The sequence below is a fragment of the Leuciscus leuciscus genome (genome assembly GCF_965113295.1).
Source record: "Leuciscus leuciscus genome assembly, chromosome: 21".
Classification (NCBI taxonomy): domain Eukaryota; kingdom Metazoa; phylum Chordata; class Actinopteri; order Cypriniformes; family Leuciscidae; genus Leuciscus; species Leuciscus leuciscus.
The window spans coordinates 5,105,135-5,127,893 of record NC_138745.1 but is presented as its reverse complement, the minus strand read 5'-3'; the positions used below and the strand labels follow the sequence as shown (position 1 = coordinate 5,127,893).

Here is a 22,759-nt window from a genome sequence, read left to right as displayed (position 1 = left end):
AGAATCTCCAAGGATCCACACAGCCGTTCGGTTGCATAAATAGAGAAAAGGCCATTGCCATATCAAACACATTACTACTAGTGCTGGATCTATCCAGCTGAGGATCGAAAACACAATTTAAATCACCAGCGAATAACAAATGATGTGTATTAAGCTTGGGAATTAATGATAGGAGGCTATTTGCTGACTGAACATCGTCCCAATTGATGGAGCGTAAACGTTCACTAAAACCACTGGGACTTGAAAAAGAGACCCAGAGACAATAATGTAACGAACATTAGGGTCACAGATTGTGCCAGAAGGTATAAACTGTGCTCTCTTATTAATTAAAATAGTTAATTTGTTAGATGGTTAGAATGGTTAGATTTGACTAACCCATAACTTACGAATTATATTGTGATCATCCAGTCTGAAATGTGTTTCTTGTAAAAAACAATATATCTGGTTTGAAAGATTTAAGATGGGAGAAAACTTTAGCTCTTTTAACAGGGCCATTTAACCCCCTGACATTCCATGTCATAAGCCTCACAGGATGACCTCTATCTTCATCACCTGTATTAACTGTATGATACAGAAATTGGAAGCATGCAAGGGTTTTGATCTAAAACAAATTCATTGTAATTGACAAAAATAAGATACAAGAAACCAGAGGCAAACAATGTTGCCAACCACCCCTCCCAACCCCCAACCCCCCAAAAAAAGAAAAAAAATGAACATTACAATTCCTAGATCTAATTCCCCAACTGAGGATGATCGCAGATAAAACATAACAAAAAACTTCCAAAGAATGCGAACCAACAAATGAAGTCATTTACAATGTAGGTGCAGCCCCCTTATAAAATGAGGTTCAAAACGGTGTCAAAAATTGTATATGTTATCCAGCCGAAAAGAAAAGGAGTGTACGATTTCATAACCATCGCAATAGTCGCAATCACAACCATAGTCCAGCGCAACCTCGGGTTTGCACATAGTTACGGTATGAAGCTTTTTAATTACAGTTTAATTACTAAATGAAACCGTATGAAAGTAAAAAAGTTTTGTTTTTTTTCTTAATCAAGGGGGCAAAAGGAACATCTTTGCACATTAATCTTCACCCCAATTAGAATGGTAGAACTCGTTGGCTTCATCTGGCGTGCTGAACAAGTGTGTTTTCCCTTCGTGAGTAACCCGGAGCCTTGCAGGGTACAAGAGACCAAATCTGACTCCCTTTTCATAGAGCCGAGACTTTATCTTTGAACGCTGCACGCTCTTTCCCAGCTCAGCGCTGAAATTCTTGTGGAAAAACACCCGGTGCCCACCAAAGAGCAACTCTTGCTGTTGCTTAGGCCTACTGAATCTGAGGATGTGATGCTTGATCTGGGTTTGGTCTGATTGACCCTTGCATCGTTTGTTGGCTTGGGCCCGACTCGGTGGGCACGAGAAGGACTCGTGAAGAAGTCTTTCCCCGGTGCTTCCCTTAAAAAAAAATCTGTCATAAATTTAATCGGGTCTTGTCCTTCCGACTTTTCAGGGATGCCCACAACTCTCATATTAGATCTCCGTGAGCGATTTTCGAGATCGTCCAGCTTTTCCTTCAGTGACACGTTTTCTTTCAGTAGCGCATCCATTGAAGCCTCGACATTCACCAGCCTATCACTGTAGCCATTTAGTCCATCTTCAACCTACGAAGTCGTTCGTCATGAGCTACGTAATATGATTTAACTTGTTCCAATGTCGCGTTCACAGGTGACAATGCACCAGCCAGTTCTGTTTTTAAAAGCGAGTGAACTACTTGCGTCATACCAGAAAGAAGCACTGACCAGTGCCTTTCGAGATCTTCAGGTAAAGCCGTTAAGCCCTCAGGAGACGGCGCCATATCGTCGGTCTCGTTCGAAGCTTCACCGTCTTTGTCGCCAGTTTTATTCCGAAGTTGCTTTCTACTAGTCATTTTTGTTCCACCGTTAATTCAAGTAATATCAGCTGCCAGATAATCGATTGTAGTGAACATATATCGAAAAAATAACGACTAAATGAACGTAAGAGGTCGGGAGCTACACTCACGTGCGTCTACTCACGCCATGCTTAGTCCGGAAGTCGTTAAACAAGTCTTAATACTAGCCCTAATGTTTTTTTAATGTTGCCAAATGTCCGATTAATTACATACGTTCTTCATCTCATGTGTCCACCAATCCTGTAGGTGGCAGTATAGACAGTGACTGTGCCTTTGAGGGGGACTATGCTGTGCCACCGCTTTCCATGGCTGAGGGGCTGCAGCACATCCGTTTCATGGAGGGATTGTCCCGATCCCTGCCGTCATCACCTCTGCTCATCCACCACCAGACCACCAGACCTCTGCCGTCCACGAGGAAGGTGTTCGGTGTGGCCACAGGTACCCAACTCTCTCAGTCATGATACCACAGTTCCTAATGCCAGCATAGGGGTGTACTTAGGTGACACCATCGCATATCTGAAATGTTCAGGAAGTTTTTAATTTGAGTACCGTCATGCGAAGAGCCTGAGATGCTCGTATTTAATTTAATTTAATTTAATTTAATTTAATTTAATTTAATTTAATTTAATTTAATTTTATTTTATTTTATTTTATTTTATTTTATTTTATTTTATTTTATTTTATTTTATTTTATTTTATTTTATTTTATTTTATTTTATTTTATTTTATTTTATTTTATTTTATTTTATTTTATTTTATTTTATTTTATTTTATTTGCCCTTTCACATTTCCAGGGTTCTTAGAAATGGAAGTCACCGGAGTTAGGTGAACTTCTATAGTGGTGAATGGAAACTACAACAAATATAATTTTTGCGCTCCCATTTGCTTCAAATGCAAAAAAACAATCGACAATTGCATTTTTATGACTTTCCAAAAGAGGAAAAAATATTGAGGGATTAATTATGTTGGTCAGAAGAGGGAAAACATATTAGCTGATGAATTAGAAACTCTCACATCAGCGTTAACTACTAACCCATTTCCAGAAAAGTTGGGATATTTTGTAAAATGCAATAAAATCAAGAATCTGTGATTTAGTTCATTTTTATTAAAAAATAAATAAATAAAAATAAATTATTCAGTTTATTTTTATGTAACTGACCAAAGTACAAAGAAAATATTGCCAATGTTTTCACAGACCAACTTAATTATATTTTGTAAATATAAACACATTTTGATGGCTTCAACACACTCCAAAAAAGTTGGGACAGAGGCATGTTTACCACTGTGTCACATCACCTCTCCTTTTATTGCTCTTTTTAGTCGTTTGGGAATTGAGGATACTAATTGTTGCAGTTTTGCAAGTGGAATTTTTGCCCAATCTCACCTCGGACAAGACCGCTGCTCAACAGTCCGTGGTGGTCGTCTGATTCTCGTTTTCATGATGGGCCATACAGTACATTCTCATTAGGAGACAGATCTGGACTGCAGGTGTAGTGTCTATGAAACCCTTCTGTTGTAGCACGTGCAGAACGAGGCCTGGCATTGTCTCTTATAACCATAAACTCCCCTGGAAAGATGTCATCTTGATGGCAGTATAACAAAAAAATCAAAAATGGGATCTCTTTAGCATCTCAAATGTTTCTCCTAGACAAAAATAAGGTTTCTTTAAGATCTAAATGGAGACTTTTGCTTGAGTCTCCTGCTTCTCACACTTAGAGCTTAGATCGGGCCCAAAAAATCAAGCCCGAACCTACCCGAGCCCGTACACGTTGTGTCCAAGCCCGGCCCGGCCCGACACATTAGCAGTAATTATGAGCCCGAGCCCGATTTAAACCTGACTATTTTTTAATACGGGGGCCTTTATAACCAGGGGTGGCGCCAGATAATTTTTTAACGCAGGTGCTGAGGGGGTGCTAGATATATTATATATAAATTAGGAATAAACGCGTTAATCTTTGCGATTAATTTGAGATGTTTAATAGTATTTATATTATACCTGCTCTGATCACATGCTCTGGTAATAATAGCTTTTGTAGGACTATATTTTATTTTGATAATTAGTAAAAAAAAAAAAAATTAAACAAATCTGTTACATTTATTATGTTGATTGATTATTGAAAAAGAATAGTATATTGATATATTGATGTTTAATATTATTTAAATATAGGGCTATTTTCTGTTCCTTTTTTTCCCTGTGTTGTTTAATTTAATTAGGTGATTCTAAGTTTAAATATTGATGATTACAAGCTTGGGGGAAATGCAATTAATTGCAATTAATTACAGCAAATTGTGCAATTAATTAGTAAAATTTTTTTTTTAGCGATTCCCAGCCCTAATATAAATACTATTAATAAATGAGCAAACATAGGCCACTTAATATTTAATATTCAATTTCAATTATCACAATTAAAGTATTAATTTTATTAAATTGAACAAGCACAACACTCAGCATTCAATCAAATATTCTTAAAGATTTATTATTAATAATAATGTTATTTCAACATAATATCTCGTTATTTCGTAATATGTACATAATATGTGTGCGTGCAACAAGCAAAATGTGCATTTGTAAATCCGGTGACACGCATGCATTGATTTTTATTAATAAACAGTGTCGGCTGCAAAGATGAAGTTGACGATCGCCATCTCCAAAAAAATTACATTATAATATTTGAACAAATATGAAACTAAATGAGCTTATTTAATGGTTACAACACGTAAAGTAGGCCTACAGACTCTCTATTTGTACAAATTGCTGCACATTCATTTACTTCTGAATTTTGCACACATAAGTTGAAAGGCATTTGTTTGTGCCTATTAAAACATATCTGCAACATTTATCAAGTTCACGGATAATTGTGCGTGCATTTATTAATTATTATCTTAATGAATAATACAACAAGGACGAAGCATGTAAACTGTGTTGTTTGTTTATTCAGAATGGAATGGATGGCAAATGGATCCGAATGAAGAAACGTAATCAAAAAAATGTATTTATTTTTAAACGTGAACAATGATGAACACAGAAAATGAACAAGAATGAACTTTGGATGGCCTAAGAGGAGTAGGCCTAGGCTGCTACTCTAATATAATTCAACAAGGTTTTAGAATATAGAATATTCTTTAAACAAAATAAATATTTTTAAAGCCTATTATCTCGGGCCCCGGTGTGATGCGTGCGAGCGGAGGAGACGCTGCGCATGACACGTGACGTGTTGCATTTTGTAACACAAATGCTTGATCAAGGGCCCAGCCCGGCCCGATGATAGTGGCGGGAAATATCGACCCGACCCTGTGCTAATATTTTTCAACTAAACTACAGATTCTGGAGATTTCATATTTGCATCCTCTAAAGATGCAGAAGAGACCTCAACCACATCATTCACTGTGCTCAAACGTTGTTCCTGAACTAAAGACTCATGTGGTCTCACGTTTGTCTCTTTTAAAGTTTAGAAGAGACCTCAACAACATCTTGAAAGAGATTACAGCAAGAGATGTTTCTTCTAACACATTCTCAGTTTTGACTCTTTTTATCTCAAATATGTCTCATTTATGTCTATTTTTATTTCTATAAGACATTTTAGGAGAAACATCTGAAATGCTGTTGATACTAAAATGACAGATATATTAGAATCACAACTAAGTCTCCTGAGCTTAGGAAAAGCAACCACTGAGCAATACATTTTTCCTCTGGGATGTCTCTGTACAATCCCAGTACACGCCTCCACGTCAGTGGTACCTTCACACATTTGCAAGTCACCCATGCTGTTTGCACTGATGACGATGAGAGATGTTTGCTTTTGCACCTGTCGCTGATGAAAGTCTGGATGGTCCCTTTGGTCTTTGGGACTGAGAACTCGATGTCCATTTTTCCTAAAACCATGCTGAAACGTGGACTCATCTGAACATATTCCCACTGTAGTGTCTCCTAATCTAGACCATCTGAGATGAGCTCGGGCCTGGAGAACTCGACTGCTTCTCTGCATACAACTGGCTTTTTCCTTGCGTAACAGATTCAAGTTGATGCATCAGGCGACTGTATTAAGTGACAACGGTTTTCCAAAGTACGCCCGAGCCCACGTGGCTGTATTTAACAGAGCAGCGTGACAGAGGACTCAAAGGTCACGCACATTCAACAGAAGTCTCCTGCCTTGCCATACATATACTGAGATTTCTCTGGATTCCCTGAATCGTTTCCTAAATTCTTTCCAATCTTGCCTTGAGAAATGAGATTTTTGAATTGTTTGACAATCCTCTCATGACATTTGGCACAAAGTGGTGAGCCATGACCCGTCTTTGCTTGCAAAGCCTTTGCTGGATTCTCCTTTTATGCCCAAACACGCGACCCTCACAGATTACCAGTTCACCTGCTCATTGTGGACTGCTTCAAAATAGTTTAACTGGGATATTCTATAATCTTTTCAGATTGTGTTTAAGCCATCAAAATCTTAATTTGTTTATATATACTAAATACAATTAAGCTGATCTGTGAAAACATTGGAAATCTTTTCTTTGTACTTTAGTCAGTTAAATAAAGGTTCAAGAGAATGAACAAATCACAAATTCTTGATTTTATTGCATTTTACAAAATGTCCCAATTTCCTGGAAATGGGGTTGTAGTTTTAGTTAATATAACACAATGTATTATTTGAAAAGACTGTTACATTTACGCTATGTTGTTATATAATGCATTTTTAAATGCATTTACGGTTTGGGTGTCCAAATTCTTCTAGGGTCAGTGTATTTGCTGTTGGATGTGTCCACTAGGGTGTGCCAGCCACATATTCCTGCTGGAGCTTGAACAGCAGAATGCCATTTTAATGATTGTGTGTATTTTGTGTTTGTTCGCAATCATTTATCAAATATGAAAGTGTCTGAATGTTGGTTTAGACACAAAAAAAAAGAGTTCTCATTATAAATGACTGCATTCTTTATCAAGAAGAGTCAATCCTCGCACTTTCATCTGTTGTGAAATCAAGTGCATTGTGGGAGTTTTACTGAAAAGGACAGCGGTGTTGTGTATATGAGTCACTCAGTGGTTCTGTAATTGCTGTTTGTGATGTTAATGTCTCTTACTGCTCTGATTTAAGGTTCACTTTCATCCAGATTGGATGATTCGTTTCAGAGTTTGGACTTTGTACTTTATAGTTTACAGAAAACAAAATGGCAGTAGTGTCATTTGTATAAAAAGAGGGGGAAGGGAGAAAGATAATGTTCTCCCACCCGCAGATACTTACTATCCATGAGCCAATACTTTTAGCAATTTAATTCCAGAAAGCAACCTAAAAGATGAATGGTTAGAGAGTCATCTAAACCTTGTTTAGGAGCCTCAGAAAAGTAGTTTCACCAATTTGGAGGTCTTCTACATTGGCTCCCAGCATTAATTGCAGTGTGTTTTTGCCGACTGATTTGTAATTCTCCAGTGTAAGCAGTGTTGCAGAGCATCTCATCTCTGCTAATGAAAGTCAGGCCTCTTTATGAGTGCCGTTTCATCCCATTTTTCATGCATTTTCTGCATATTCATGAGAACCTAATCTGGTTCTTTTGCATTTAAGAACCGTCCTGTTGTTATGGAGAAAATATACCATGAACTGAGAATTAAACAGGTATATGTTCAGTAAAGGTAGATGAAAGAAAATCATGTCCTTTGTGGTGTGAAATGATACAATGAATGATCTTCTATTATAAAGGATATATTTGGATCCGTTCCACTTTGTCAGTTTGGTTTATAATTTGATGAAAACATACCTGTATTCACAGTTTCATTTCACCCAAATGGCCACATAATGGCTTTCAAAATGGAATATGGCTATTGTTTTTTGTTTTTTTTTGATAATCTTTCATTTTTTAAATAGATGTATTTTCTTCAAATCAGGTCACTTTTTGAAAGCTTGCCTCATAGTGTGACAAGACAACATGCCCTGCTAAGGGAACTGTACCTCTTTTTTTCTGGGTAATAATTGTGATTGGAAAGATTCAATACATATTCATTTTTGTAGACATAGTCAAGGTACATGTCTGTGCAACTTTCCCCTGTATTGCATTAAATGAATAAAAATTTCAGGCAGTATTTATTTTTAATTTTTTTGCTGTGTATGCAGAAGCATGAGACCATAACAAACCTCTGTAGAGACGAGTAGGGCTGGGCGGTATGACGGTATATATCGTTACCGCGGTAGAAAATGTCAACCGTAACAGATTTTTTCATTCCGTGATACCGCGACATGTAAATAAGTGGGCGTGGTTAACTCACATGCAGCGTGCGAGAGACTGAGACACTGAGATTTGTCAAAGAAACATGGAAAAAGCAGATCAAGAGGATCCACAAAGGAATTACGTTTTCTAAAGGGTTGTTGTTAACGTGATATTTTTCGGGGGGAAAGGCGCAGCAGTGCGGCACCCGTAGGCTACAGTTACAGGAGTGCACGATCGCAACGGGGAAAGCATGAAGCTACTTGACAACAACAGTTCATATATCAATATCGTAACGAATAGAAATAACCTAAAATAATGTATAGTTATCATATTTCTGTCTCTTATGTATAGTTACTTTTTAAACATGAAACTCGCATTCAGTATGACACGAGAGCGGTTGCCGTGGTAATGATCAACCTGCTTGTTAAAGCAAATGTATAACATGTTAATCCTGTATCTGAGGCAAAATTACTAAATATGCAGTGCGAGTTATATATTTCTAACTCCAAACAATTGGCCAATGCGTGATTACAGCTTGTCGCTCAAATGAACCGATCGCATTTTACTGATGCAAAAGACGCACGCATGCACACGCACTGAGAGGGAGCGCGGTGTGTCGGTGTTCACCGAGCTATGTAAAATAATGACGCAGTTACAAGGTGTGTATAATTTACACTAACTTACTTAGTCAACACTAACAGTAGCTGCTGTTCGGTTTTCATACAGCTGTTCTCCTAGTCACTTATGAACTTGACGCTTCTGAACATCTCTTGATTAAAGGGTAACTAAACCCTAAACCAACTTTTTTTAGTTAATGATCTGTAAGAATGGGGCTTTATTAGTGCTGTTCATTGATTCAAGTCGTTTTTTTTACATTTGTGTTTAAAGTGTTTTAATTTTACAAAATATGGTGTAAAAACGTCTGAGTGCTGCCCTCTTCAGGTTGAACAGTGGCTACTGCAGTTGAATTTTCCTATTGGAAGTTGTGGTACCCTCTGACGTCAGAGAGTACCAGTTAACCACGCCCTTGCCTGCAGAGAGATACGTCACAGATGCACGCCCCCTCTCCACTGGGCTCTGCCCACTTTTCCAGCATTTTTCAAATATTGCCAGTGGGTGGAGTCAGGCTCTGACCGGGGGTTTAGTTACCCTTTAAAGCCTTAGGTGACGGGTTGCCAGATATCACAAAAAGAACAAAACAAGCCCTTTAAAAGCAGACATGGCCAAAATGTACCGGGAAAACATTTAAACATAACTAGTATTACTAATATCCTACCAAATTAAAAGGAAGTAATTTATTAGTCATTTATTATGAATAGAATAGTTCAATATAAAATATTCAGATATTATAAACTGATTGATGAAGTAAAGCAATAACATGAGATTGAAAAATTATTCAGCAACACTTTATTTAAAGTTGAATTGCACCTATGAGTTGTATTTAATATCAATAAGTTGGGGGCAGTTCATCTAAAAGTTGATGAGAGTGTTTTGTTTACTATATTTAGCTATTAAAAATAGTTTACCAAAGAAATCATTTACCAAATAAAAGAAAAAGAAAATTCAAACAAAGTGAAGTACTTTTCATTTCTAAAGTATTTGGGTTTATTTATTATACAAAGCCCTTTTTGTCGATTTTTCGAGAACAACTACAACTATAAATAACTATATCGTGAAATATATCGTTACCGTGAAATAAAATTAGTCATACCGTGAAACCGAATTTTGGTCATACCGCCCACCCCTAGAGACGAGGCGATAGATTTAGTTGCAAATGTTTGTAGCATGAAATCTGATGTGGTGTTATTCAGGTAACTAGCTATAAACATGTCAGTTTAACTAGCTGTAGGTAACTTACCCAGCAAGCCTGCTCTGTCCTAATATTTTTTTTTTTTTTAAAGGTGCATAGAGTAAGGCAGTTTACTGTTATGTCAGCTATAGCAACTCATGTGAAAGAATGCAATACTTGCGACACAGACTAATTAGAAAAACGTGCTTCTACCTACAGTACATTTCTGCAAAAACTTTCCTACAATGCAATTCACTGCAGTTTCCAGCTGAAATGAACACTATGGAAGTAAAACACCAACAACTTTTATTCCTTTCACGCAAATTATTAAAGATGTAGTTTCTTGCACATTACTGTGTTATGACCTTAAAACACTTTTCCCATAGTGCATGATTTGTAAACTAATGCATTTTAAAGTTGCATCACATCAGCAGCTCTATATGTGTGTCTTTTCTGATGTAGTAAACTTGCTCGGTCGCTCACCTGGTACAGCATTGTACTCGTGATGTGAAGCGCTCGGGTACGAGTCCCATGAAGTCACGATAAAAGTGAATTTTTATCTCACATTTGCTTTTAACACTATCTGTTAGGTTTAGTGTAGATTATTTTTCAACTTTTAGCACCACTCACTGGACATTTCATTTCCGAACTGCCGTAATACGCACAACAGTCAACGTAATGACAAGCAGTTTCAGGGTAGTGTTGTCACGATACCAAAATTATTGTTTCGATACCGATACCAAGTCAAGTATTGCGATTTCGATACTTTTTCGATACTTTTCCTGAAAATATCATTGCTGTGCTTTATTTTAAAACCGGGACAACATTCTAATCATATAACACACTAATAAATTAACATATGAACAGCAGATATATTAAACATTTGAACAAAATATGAAATATAAAAATATAAAAAATAAATTAGAGCAATGACATTCAAGGTAAAAAAATATATAAATTTAGCAGCATTATCTCATTTATCATAAGAAACATAAGAGCTTTATCTTGATTCTGAACTTTGAATAAAAATATGAACAGCGTTTATATTAAACAATGTTTAATATTGGTAACATATGATAAGCCTCATTGGTGATATATTTGACATGTGGGGAGAGAGATGTGTGGAAGGCCTATACTTCATGTTAAACATAAATATATAGCAGCAAAGACAACGTCGGCAGTGTTGACGGCAAAATAGGCTACAGAATAATTCGTTCTGTATTTGAGAGGTGCAATATTTGAAAATCGATAATATTTTTTTTAAATGACATTTATTGAATTTATGTCAAAACGTTCAAACATCAAAATGTAATTTATTAATATGTATTCGTGTCAAAATGACATAGAAACGCCTGGAAACGCTTCCAACACGCTTGCGTGTCGCGTGAAAAATAGGCGTCGGTTATGGCCGCGCGTCTCGAGCTGCGCCCAGACGTGTGTCACGCAGGCAGTTAACATGGGAGCCGAAATAAAAACGGCACACGCAGCCAGTGTGTCGCCGGCCTTACAAATCTGGAACGCAGTCATTCTTAGAAGTATCGATACTAATAAATTAAGGAATCGTGACGTTTTTAATTTCCGATTTACTTTTGAAGTATCGGTGCACCGTGCAACAGAGCAAGGTAGGCAACGTACTTCCATATGTCACTCCTCGCGTCATCTTTTTCTACGAGTCGTGGACCACTTGTGCTCGCACATGCAGCCATCTCGCTGTAGTGTTTTGTCCATGGTTTTGTCACATGACACTGACAGCGGCAGGTTCTTTGCTGCGTGCGTCAGGAAAAAAACACAGACGTCCATAGGGAGGCGTTTATTTTATTTTATTTTTTTATTTTTTTAAGTATCGATACTGAAAAATGTAGGTATCGTGACGTTTTTAATTTCCGAGTATCGCTATACTTTTGAAGTATCGGTACACCGTGCAACACTATTTCAGGGTCATCGGTTTTGGATTAAACGGATCAGATGTCACCAGAGGCACTTTTTTTCCAATTAACCTGGTTTGAATAGTTGCATTGCATTAGGACGTGAAACTAAGGGCCCTATCATAAACCCGGCACAATGCAGTGCCAGGCGCAAGTGTTTTTTGCTAGTTTCAGCCTGACGCAGTTATCATTTTCACGTCCTGCGCCACGTTGGTGAAATAGCAAATGCATTTGCGCCCATCTGTTCGCCCATGTGCTGCTGGTCTGAAAACGAGGTGTGTTCTGGCGCATTGTTGGCGCGTTGCTATTTTAAGGCAACAGAAATAGACTGAGCCATTGACCAACAAATGCCTTGTTATTTAAAGAGCGTGTTAGTAATGTGCGCCTATAGGCGGGTCCACAATGCGGGTACACTCTGCTTATTACACACACAGGGGCGCGCAGCAGCACACAAACATGCCAAATATTTAAAATAAAAGGATTACAATGTGAAACATTATTATTATTGTGTACATAAAGATATGGTGGAATCCGGCTTGTCCTGTAGATGGTCTGCTTTGCTTTAACCTCGTGCACGAGCAGATCCGTTTGCTCTCTGGAGAAGCGTTCAGTCTTTCCGCTTGCAAATTCTGTCATGTAAATAGCGAATCCGTCATGGCGCGAGCGCAACTGGCTTTTAAAGGGAATGGGAGATGAGACTCTGGTTGGTTTTTTGCACGTTACGCCCAAAACATTTAAGTGAATAGGGACAACCCTTTTAGACCATGCGCCGGGCGCGTCGACCATTTTTCCCGTCATTAAACTAGCAGTTAAAGGGGAACTATGCAGCTTTTTTAGCTTAATTTACCTTACCTGAACAGCTTCGGAGTCATTGGAAAGGTTATATGACGGGTTGAAAGGTGGTCTTCTCGCACCCCACTAACGCCTGTGAGCGGAAAAACCACCCTTCCACCTTTGGGCCGCCTCAGGAAGTATCGCGTGATATCAGGCCTCGCGATGTAACGAATTGATTTACGGCACTGCACACATACACTATCTAAACATTTATATGCTAGCCTTCTGTGTATCATACATACCTCAGTGGACATGGCTCCGTGCGTTCACCGGCTTCTTTGAAAACAAATGCACATGACCAGAGGGAGAAGATGGGAGGGGGGAGAGTCGCCAACGAGTTTTGACGACAGTGTCTTCAAATATCTATTACGAAGCTGTAGGGGGAGCTCTATAGAGAAACCCACGAGCAAAAAGCGAAGCGAAGAAATTGCCAAAACTGCATAGCGCTGCTTTAAACTAAGTGGATTCGGACACGCACAGATTATTGAAGTACTTGTTAAAAGAAAATAGTATAAAAAATGTTCTACTTGTTTCAAAATTTTGTTTAAGTCAGTGTGATTCTTGATGATAATACAATAAAAGTGAAAAAGGACAAACGTAAGTGTCTTTGCTTTCCTCTTTCTTTCTTTTTTTCTCCTCCTTTATCTCCTTCATTCCATTTGTCTGATTACCTAGTGGTAAAGAGAAGGAGAAAATGGCTGATTGTATCCATCTCTTCAGATTTGAACAAAGCCCAGCAAGAGAGCAGTGACCTTTTTAACAGATCAATCCCATCCTGATTTAAGCGTCCCAGGGCGAGGCGGGGGGTCCGATGCCACCCCTCCTCCATCAGTTCAGCCTCGGTGAGTATAGAGAAGGTGTGCAGACGCCTCCCCTGAACAACCACTAGATCTTGATTGAAAATGCCACAAGGCCTTTGTTTTCGCGGATTGAATTCTGTTTCTGTCAGGTGCATTACTGCAGCGTCAATTAACTTCTGTCGACACTCGCAGGGAGGCACTTAATTCACCTCTGAGTCAGAGATATAGCTCCCCGATGTGGCTTCGCTGATTTATTGAGATTTCATAAGGCTGTGTCTTCCGTTGAGGCCGCTTTGTCATTTCGTACTGCTGGAGCCCAGTGGTGAAGAAACTGTGATAAGGGCCAGTGAGTATTTGAGAGACAACTTGTTGATTCCTCAAAGTGCACTTACACTACAAGATTACAAACATAGGGAACAGGATATGATGTCACACTCTGATACTCTTTTAATCAATAATAAAAAAGCAAATAATAAGTTGCAAATGCGATATAACATTTACTCCAATATTCCACAATGCTGCGACTTTGAAATGTGTTTTTTTATTTATTTATTACTTGAGACAGAGGCACTTTTCCAAATCTGATTCTTATTAACAACATCCTGATTCAATTAATTTCCAGTTTCAGTTTGATCCAATTTGATTCTGATTCAATGGGTAGAAAATTATCATCACCCTCCTTTTCCAAACCCAAATTAACTACCATAATCAATAGCTTTACTGCTATCCCTATAGATCTCTATGGAATTACATTTTCCCTCAATGCCCATTAATTGGCTTGATGAAATTACACCTCCTCCTCGGCTGTCGATCTGCTTCCACTTTTCCTCCTCAATCCATACCACAATTACAGTGCAATGATTAGCCCTTTTTCAATTCTCAGTAACTCTTCTTGAGTACAACCAGTTCCTCTCTGCATCCATGAAGAAGGACTGTAGCAAAAAGACTACAAACCTGGTACTGAGATCCATCTCAGGTGGTTTGATCACAAGTGGTCGGGTGAGACACGTTGCAGTTTACACCTCGAAGTATCTTGTGTCTCCTGTGACCAAGAACAAACCTGACCTATTACAAAGAAGAATGTGATGTTTCTAGCATAATTCTCAGTTATTTTAGTGCAATATCGATATTAAGTGGACAGATGTGCTTTACAAGATCTGTGTCAAACTCTTGTTTCAATCTAGAAGTTGATTTACAGCGAATAGGCGTTGCATTACGAATACCCACAAATCTTAAGGCAAGAGACTACAGGTAAGAAATAGAGTAAAATATAACTAATAGATATCACCATACTTCCCCCATGTTGATTAATCACAATACATTAAGACAATTGTTTTGTTCTAAGTTTTCTTCAATGTTTTTTTTATATATTTTTTTATATAAGTGATTATGTCATTAAATATGCAGTAATCTGCATTCATTTCCAGGACAGAAATCTGAGCATTGGATAAAGACAAGTTAAAAAAAAAGTTTGTTGACATAATAGAGTGAAATCCCCTTTGTAAAAAACCTTTTGGATATTTTGTTTTATCACTCCATAAATCAGAAAATACGGTCAACAGTCATATATCAGGCGAATGATATATTAACAAACCCCTTCCCTTTAGAATATAATTTTTTTTTTTTTTTACTTTTAAATATGGTGTATGCAAGTGACAACTTTGATATTTGAGTTGACTAAACTTAACATTTTAACTTGTTTAAGTTGAAACAACATTTTTTACAGTGCTACAGACACAAATAAAGTGTAATCCAATAAACACTAACATGTGTATTTGGAATTTTCTCTCCACGAGTCTGAAAGAAGCAGCAAAATAACTCCAAATCTCAAAACTGTCCCAATGCCTGAAAAAGCAATTGTCTTGCCTTAAAACCAGGAGTAAACATGGTCACAGCGCAGGGACGAGCTCAGAAAAGGATAACTTTAAAGCTTATATTTTCTCTCTTCATCTCCTTTGGCTTCTTCAAATCGCTTCCCAATTACGACCCCCTCCCCCAGCTCCCAGATCCTCCCTCGGCCAGCCATTTGTTCAGCTAAATGGAAATGTGACATTTACGGCTGGAATTCTGCTTAGGTGAAGAGGAATGTAGTGAGGGTGAGTCCAAATGATAAAAAGATGACTGTTAAATGAGGAAGAGCTCATAAAATTAGAAAGGCGCTGGCATTGATGATGTAGTTTCCACTTAGAAGGAAGTAGCAGTGTTGTTTATTAAGCCTGTAGAATCTTATTTGGGCCAGTTTACACAGAACGTGCTTTTCCTTTCCACTTTTCTATTGTTTTTTTATGTAAACACTCTAGATGGACGTATTTGACCGTTGCACTCCCTTCTTTTCCTGCGACTCTAGTAGGGATGTGACAGTGAGGACATTTTCCCACCAGTTAATCGACGTGTGACAATACCGGTATAACCGGGGGGAACGAGGGACGTTGGAGGTTTGACCTCTTTTGCACCTTGCTTTTAAATCTCTAATTCGAAAGCGAAACTAAATGCGCACGGCCGCACGAGCATTCACAACGGAGCATTTTCAATGAATTCCTATGGCGTTCCGAGGCCGGCAATTGCTTGAATAGTGGGTTCACTATTATTCTTAATGAAAAACACAACAACTAGAAAACACAACTAACCCTTTGCAGGTTCCCTATTAGCATTTGGTTTAAATCCAAAATATTGGAAGCCTAGTGTCTTGCCTAGGAAGACCTTGCTTTTTTCCACTTCACTGGCCTCGCGTCTTTAACCGCAAAAACGTGTGTACTGTGTGATTGGCCCCTTAAAAATAAAGGTTTTAAACACAGCGATGCCATAGAAGAACCATTTTGAGTTCCCCAAAGAATCTTTTCGTGAAAAGTTCTTGAACGTTTTTTGGTAACACTTTATTTTACAGTGTCTTTGTCACATATGTTACATGTACTTACTGTACCATAGTAATAACAGTAAATTATGCATAATCACATGCAACTAACCCTCAACCAAACCCTAATCCTACCCTAGCCCTATAGTAAGTACATGTAGTTAATTAATATTACTCAGTACTTAAATGTATAATTACACTGTAACAATGACATCTTAAAATAAAGTGTAACCCCTTTTTTCTTAGTGCAAAGATATTTAAATAATGTGAAGAACCTTTTCCACTATATAGAACCTTTTGTGGAATGGAACGATTCCAAGAGGAGGTTTTTGCAGAGATGCCATAAAGAACCTTTTTGGGTTCCCCAAAGAACCTATTAGTGAACAGTTCTCAAAATAATAGTAAATAACTTTTTAATAATCTAAAGAACCCTTTTCCCCCTGTAAAGAACCTTTTGTGGAATGAAAAAGTTCCATTGATACTAAAGGTTCTTTTCATGGAACTATAGATGCTAATTAATTTTTAAGAATGTTGGATGTTAAAGGTTTTTAATGGAACCATCAATGCTAATTAAGAACCTTTATTTTTAAGAGTGTATATTATTGTACCGTGACCCTGATATCAATATAGTATCGCATCATTTGATCCCTGCGGATGCCCATCCTTGCAATCCATTATTGTAAACGGGGGCGGTTGCATTTATATCAGTTGACAAAATCAATTACAATACAGCTTTGCTCAACCACAATTGATTTGTTCTTAAATTTTGGAGTAAATATAGGCCTACTGTTTATTTTTTATTTTTTAAATACACAGACTACTCAGTGGAGCACGCCTATGTTCTCCATACAGTGCATGTACAGTGAAGTGTTTATCATGCAGGGCTGGTGCTTGACATTCAGAGGACAGAGGGACATCGAGTGATATTAAACCCATAAATCTCTGTCCGTTTTACCAGAACTAATACAGCGCAGAGAGTGAAATCAAGGCTGTCGGAAAGTTAGATAAATACTGGCCAGATTGCAAACTATAGCATTCAAGTCACATTTTGGCCAGACTGAACTGTTTGTTTGAATCACTGATGCGTTTAGGCTTCTTGATCTTTAATATTTTATGTCTTTATTTAAGAGCATCCGACGCTAGCAACAACAACATCGTGAGTCTGATTCCTGGGGAACAGGAATATTCTGTGTTAAGCTTTAACACAAGTTAAGCTTTATCAGTGGCATTTGAGACAAATCATTTTGACACATCACTCCTTTAATCAAAAAAGAAAAAAAAAATACTATGAGGCTAATGTGAGTTAATGTGGGAAATTTTGTATTTAAAAGCAGAAATGTGAAGCTTATACTTTAATAAAATCACTTACATTCATTTTGCTGTTAAAGCCTGTCTATCAGTTGAGCTGTAAAGCTGTGTAAAACATTTTCTACAAATCACTTTTTTTATGTTGTCATGCCAACAAAGCTGTAAAATTGCATATAACTACACAGAATTTTGTTTTTGTTTTTTACAGTAAAATCATATTTACATGCAAACAGACAGTACTGTGTACAGTACAGGCCAAAAGTTTGGAAACATTACTATTTTTAATGTTTTTGAAAGAAGTTTCTTCTGCTCATCAAGCCTGCATTTATTTGATCAAAAATACAGGAAATTTTTTTCAATATTGTGATATATTATTACAATTTAAAATAATTGGTTTTCAATTTATTATACTTTAAATTATCATTTATCCCTGTGATGCAAAGCTGAATTTTCAGGATCATTACTCCAGTCTATCACATGATCCTTTAGAAATCATTCTAATATTCTGATTTATTATGAGTGTTGGACACAGTTCTGCTGCCTAATATATTTGATGAATAAAAGGTTAAAAAGAACTGCATTTATTCAAAATAAAAAAATATTTTCTAATAATATAAATCTTCTTTACTATCACTTTTTATCAATTTAACACATCCTTGCTGAATAAAAGTATTGATTTATTTCAAAAAAAGAAAGAAAAAAAAATGACTGACCCCAAATTACTGACCAGTAGTGTATATTGTTGTTACAAAATATTTCTATTTTTAAAAGATTTGCTTCTTTTCTTTTTTTTTTTTTTTGCTTTTTATTCATCAAAAAGTATCACAGGTTATGAAAAAATATTAAGCAGCAGAACTGTTTCCAACTTTGATAATGAATATCATGTTAGAATGATTTCTAAAGGATCATGTGATAGACTGGAGTAATGATCCTGAAAATTCAGCTTTGCATCACAGAAATAAATGATCATTTAAAGTATAATAAATTGAAAACCAATTATTTTTAATTGTAATAATATATCACAATATTACATTTTTTTCTGTATTTTTGATCAAATAAATGCAGGCTTGAAGAGCAGAAGAAACTTCTTTCAAAAACATTAAAAATAGTAATGTTTCCTAACTTTTGGCCTGTACTGTATGTCTTGTGGTTATACTATTGTAATGTTCAGGGTTATTATAGTTAACAAAAACTATAATGAAATAATAATGTATAAAAACTATATATATATATATATTAAAAAACATATAAAAAGGACAAAAACATAACAAATATTAAAACTTTACAATTAAAATGAAAATGGACAATAAAATAAAGACTATTGCAGACCATTGAATAATAAAACCTATAAAATCATCTTAATGATGCTATAACACACACACACAAACACTCGATTTTATTGTGAATTAAAATATTCGTCTGGTTTTTGTGTGCTCCACTCAGACTTTTTCTATAAATTTGGTTCATTTTAGAATTAAAATACATAAAAGAGGATATTTTGTTAAATAATGTTTCAATTTTGTCCATGCAGTAAAAGTCAAAGGGGTCAAAGCCAAAACAAACACTGGAGCCCATTGACTTTCACTGTATGAAAAAAAAAAAAAAAACACAAGTAATAATACAAGTTATTTCCCTTTACTATTACAACACTGTTTAAATATAGTGCAAAAAGCACATCGATTTGACCCCTCCTTCATATAGGTCCAAAAAAGAATTAATGGAAGATAAAGATAAAGTGAAAGTGTGTGAGTTGAACATGGACAGATAATTTGATGAATGGACTTGTAGTTGAATAAGCAGTTAGTTGGCATTTCCAAGGGTAAGGTGAGGTATGAGGTAAGTATCAGACCCAGAGCCTCCAGTTCCTCCAGTCTCTCCGTACTCATTCCAGCGCCACAGTGTCCCTCTGCAAAGCCTCTCTCTCTCTCTCTCTCTCTCTCTCTCTCTCTCTCTCTCTCTCTCTCTCTCTCTCTCTCTCTCTCTCTCTCTCACTCCCCCTCACCACTTTACCAGCCTCCTCCCCAGTGGTTACCATGACAACAGCAGCACTGCACCATTCATGGACTGTAGCGGTAGACACACATTCCCTCTCTCTCTCTCCCCTCTCTCTCTCTCTCTCTCTCTCTCTCTCCGCTCGCATCGATCGCCGCTCTCTCCAGTTCTGTCGAAGGGATTCTCCCGAGTGCGAGAGCGACAAGGTGCCAGGCTTCCTCAGGAAAGCACGCTGGGAACAACTTCGTTTTACGGTTCATTCGAGTCCGAGGAATGATTCTTCCCTGATGCCTTTCCAGTAAAGCGCCTTCTGCCCGACCCTCGATCTTCCAGTGGACTCTCCTGGAGGAAATAGCCGCTGGTGTGTGTCGGAACGTTGTGCTGTAGTGTGTGTGGATGAGCTGGCCATCGTTGAGACGCTCGCAGGGGCTGTTCGTGTCCGTGGACGGAGAGGGAGGACAGATCTACACCCGCCTGCCATCCCAATGCGGGATTTGGGTTGAGCATGGTGAGCTACTGAACCCCACCCTCCACATATCTCCTTACCTAACCTCTCTCTTTCTGCCTTTCTCCAATCTCTCTCCTCCCACACACACATACGCACCAAATCTGTCCTAAACTGCCTGAGCTGTGGGTATGTGAAGAAATGGACGGGCGCTGTAGGAGTCAGAAGATGTTTTCGGCGGTATGAGCTCTTCGCTTTTGCGCCCGTATTTTATTGTATCTGCGTGTTGGAAGTGCCAGTGCCATCCAGATCGTTTTCCTCTGAAAGATGTCAGCTGGTTTGAATGAGTGTTTGTGCTGCAGAAAGGACAGGCTGGAAGTAATGATGCTGGTTTGAGGACCTGTGGGAGGTGGAGTGTGCTGCAATGTTCTCAGCTTGATGGACTTTTCTTCAGTTTTTTCTCTTTATGCATGAGATTTTGCCCACCATTTCAAGGGATCGAGGTGCGTGATATGTTTGCTGAATTGAACCCAAGCATCTTCTGTTTGCGTTTGTTTATTTGTGTAGTGTGGTTGCATGGGTCTGTTAGCTTCTCATACTGGTTGTAAAGTCTCAAGAGGGCAGCTCTATTGCTAATGATTAACGAACATTCGGTGGAGTGCAGCGCAAATCGCGCCGGTAATCACCATTTACTGAGTCGCTTCTGCTAAATTCTGATGTTTATAGCAATATTATCAGCTTCCAAGGTCATGACAGAGTTAAAGTTGGTGGTTGACGTAGCTTTATTGTGAATAATTTTGCCAGGCAGGATCTAACAGGGTGTGACTTTAGGGCTCATTGAGAAAGACATCATTGTGCCCTTCGAAGTAAACACATACTTCAAGGTTTCTTTAGGACAAAGTCCCTACAGCTTTTTAAAAAAAAGTGATATCAACCCAAAATATAAATTCTGTCATTTCAAACCCTTATGACTCACAAAAGTAGATATTTTGCAAAAGGTTCAAGCTGCTCTTTTTCATATAATGAAAGTGGTGATTTATACTCTAAAATGAACCAAAAATCACCTGAATCTTCTGAATTTCCCATACCATCCATTCGCCAACCATATTCAGTAAAACATCCTCACACACACCTATAACATGCTCTAAATATTTCAAGTCTGAAGTTGCATTGAAGTCATGCATTGTAAAAAAAGGAATTCAGTGCCACACGATGCATTCAGATATTTCAGGTTCTCGCGACTATTTTCTTAAAAATTGTACTAAGTAACACTACTTTGAAAGTAACTTGGACAAGTAACGGAATCAGTGTATGGCCGAACACAGAATAACTCCGGGAACATCGACTATGGCGGCAAGCCTAGTAATGATCATGTCGTATACTTATTTTTACAGGACTCTGAATATGTGAAGTAAACTATGCTATCTTTGTTTCTGAATGTGCAATCGCCTCACAAAGCAAAGATATTTGTGATATAGTTTTAGTCGATTGTACAAACAGTACTGTGGACCTCAACACTTGACACACAATCTCAAGAATGGGGACAATCACCAAATTTAAAAAGATGAGCTCTTAACATCACAACACAATAACTAGCAATAATGACAAAACAACAACAAAAGTCAGCAAACAGCAAAACAATTATCATATAGCAGTTACCGCATCATTTATTCATGCTGCAATGCATGCTGAAAACACTTCAGCAATGTTGTTAATTAAAAAAAAATCTTTGTTCATACAACTGTTCGACTAGTTGGGAGAATTCTGTTGGTCTAGCAAGGATTTTTATGTAGTTTCAAGTAATTCACATTTCTTAGTATTTGTGAGCCAGAAGATCCCATTAACAGGAAAATACATAGTAAAAATTCCAACTACATTTATGGTGTTTTATTGATGTATTTCCCTGGAAGATGGAAATCCAACTGGTTTGGAATAAGGTGAGGAAGGTGAAAAAAAAGTAAATTTTGGATGAACTATCTATTTAAAGCTACGGTCTTTCTTCATAGAGGTATAGATTAATGAATACCCACATCAATCAATTTTGCATGTCCAATTTATTATTTCAAGTGTTTCTCATATCTAATGAAGAACAAAAGAGGTTTAATTAAGGATTAATATTTGTTTATAGAAATTGACGCTGTTTTTTTTTTTTGGCAATGGTACATTTTGTCCTGTGAGACGTAACTTGCATAGTACTAAATGTTCTGATTTCGTAAGTTCTCAGCACAAAGCGTCCAGTACAAGGATTAAATTTGAAATCTCTCCTCTTCTCTGCCCCCTCTTCTACCTTTTGAAATTCCCTGGGTCTGAAATGTACGGCATTGCTGTTGTACAGCTGAAGTTGCCCAGGCAATGTGTTAACAAAATCAGTAGGAGGCTGGCGTCCAATGTTTTCAGTCACGTTTAGCTCAAATGGAGTTTTTCGACAAGAAACCTACCTACTGTTCCAGAACCTACTGAGCTGTCTCGCTGCCTACTGCCTACATAGACGGCTTCCTTCTAAGGCAGCGTCCTAACCGTCATGGAACGATCAAATGACTGATTTGGAATGCTCTACATAGACACGTAATACATAGAATGTTCCAAATTATGTTGAGCGTTCTACATTATAAGTACCTGAATTGGAATGAGACAGTGTAGTTAATGTAGGGTGTTCCAAATCACGTAGTGTTGTAAATAATAAGTTGCTG

General features: G+C 37.5%; 1 protein-coding gene and 1 long non-coding RNA gene across 5 annotated transcripts in view; both read left to right on the top strand.

The window, feature by feature from the left end:
* Nucleotides 1–22,759, top strand: part of tanc2b (tetratricopeptide repeat, ankyrin repeat and coiled-coil containing 2b) — a 125,643-nt gene that overhangs the window by 27,764 nt on the left and 75,120 nt on the right. For 2 of the 4 annotated variants that reach the window (XM_082152051.1, XM_082152050.1), the window contains exon 3: nt 2,177–2,368. In XM_082152051.1, the coding sequence (XP_082008177.1) occupies nt 2,177–2,368 (192 nt within the window). Of the gene's footprint in view, nt 1–2,176; nt 2,369–19,877; nt 20,133–22,759 lie in introns of those variants that run through there. The other 2 variants (XM_082152052.1, XM_082152053.1) reach the window with 2 other exon arrangements.
* LOC309485413 lies at nt 9,294–9,758 on the top strand. Its single transcript, XR_014201186.1, has 2 exons — nt 9,294–9,355; nt 9,417–9,758. It is a non-coding gene; the product is annotated as an uncharacterized lncRNA (long non-coding RNA).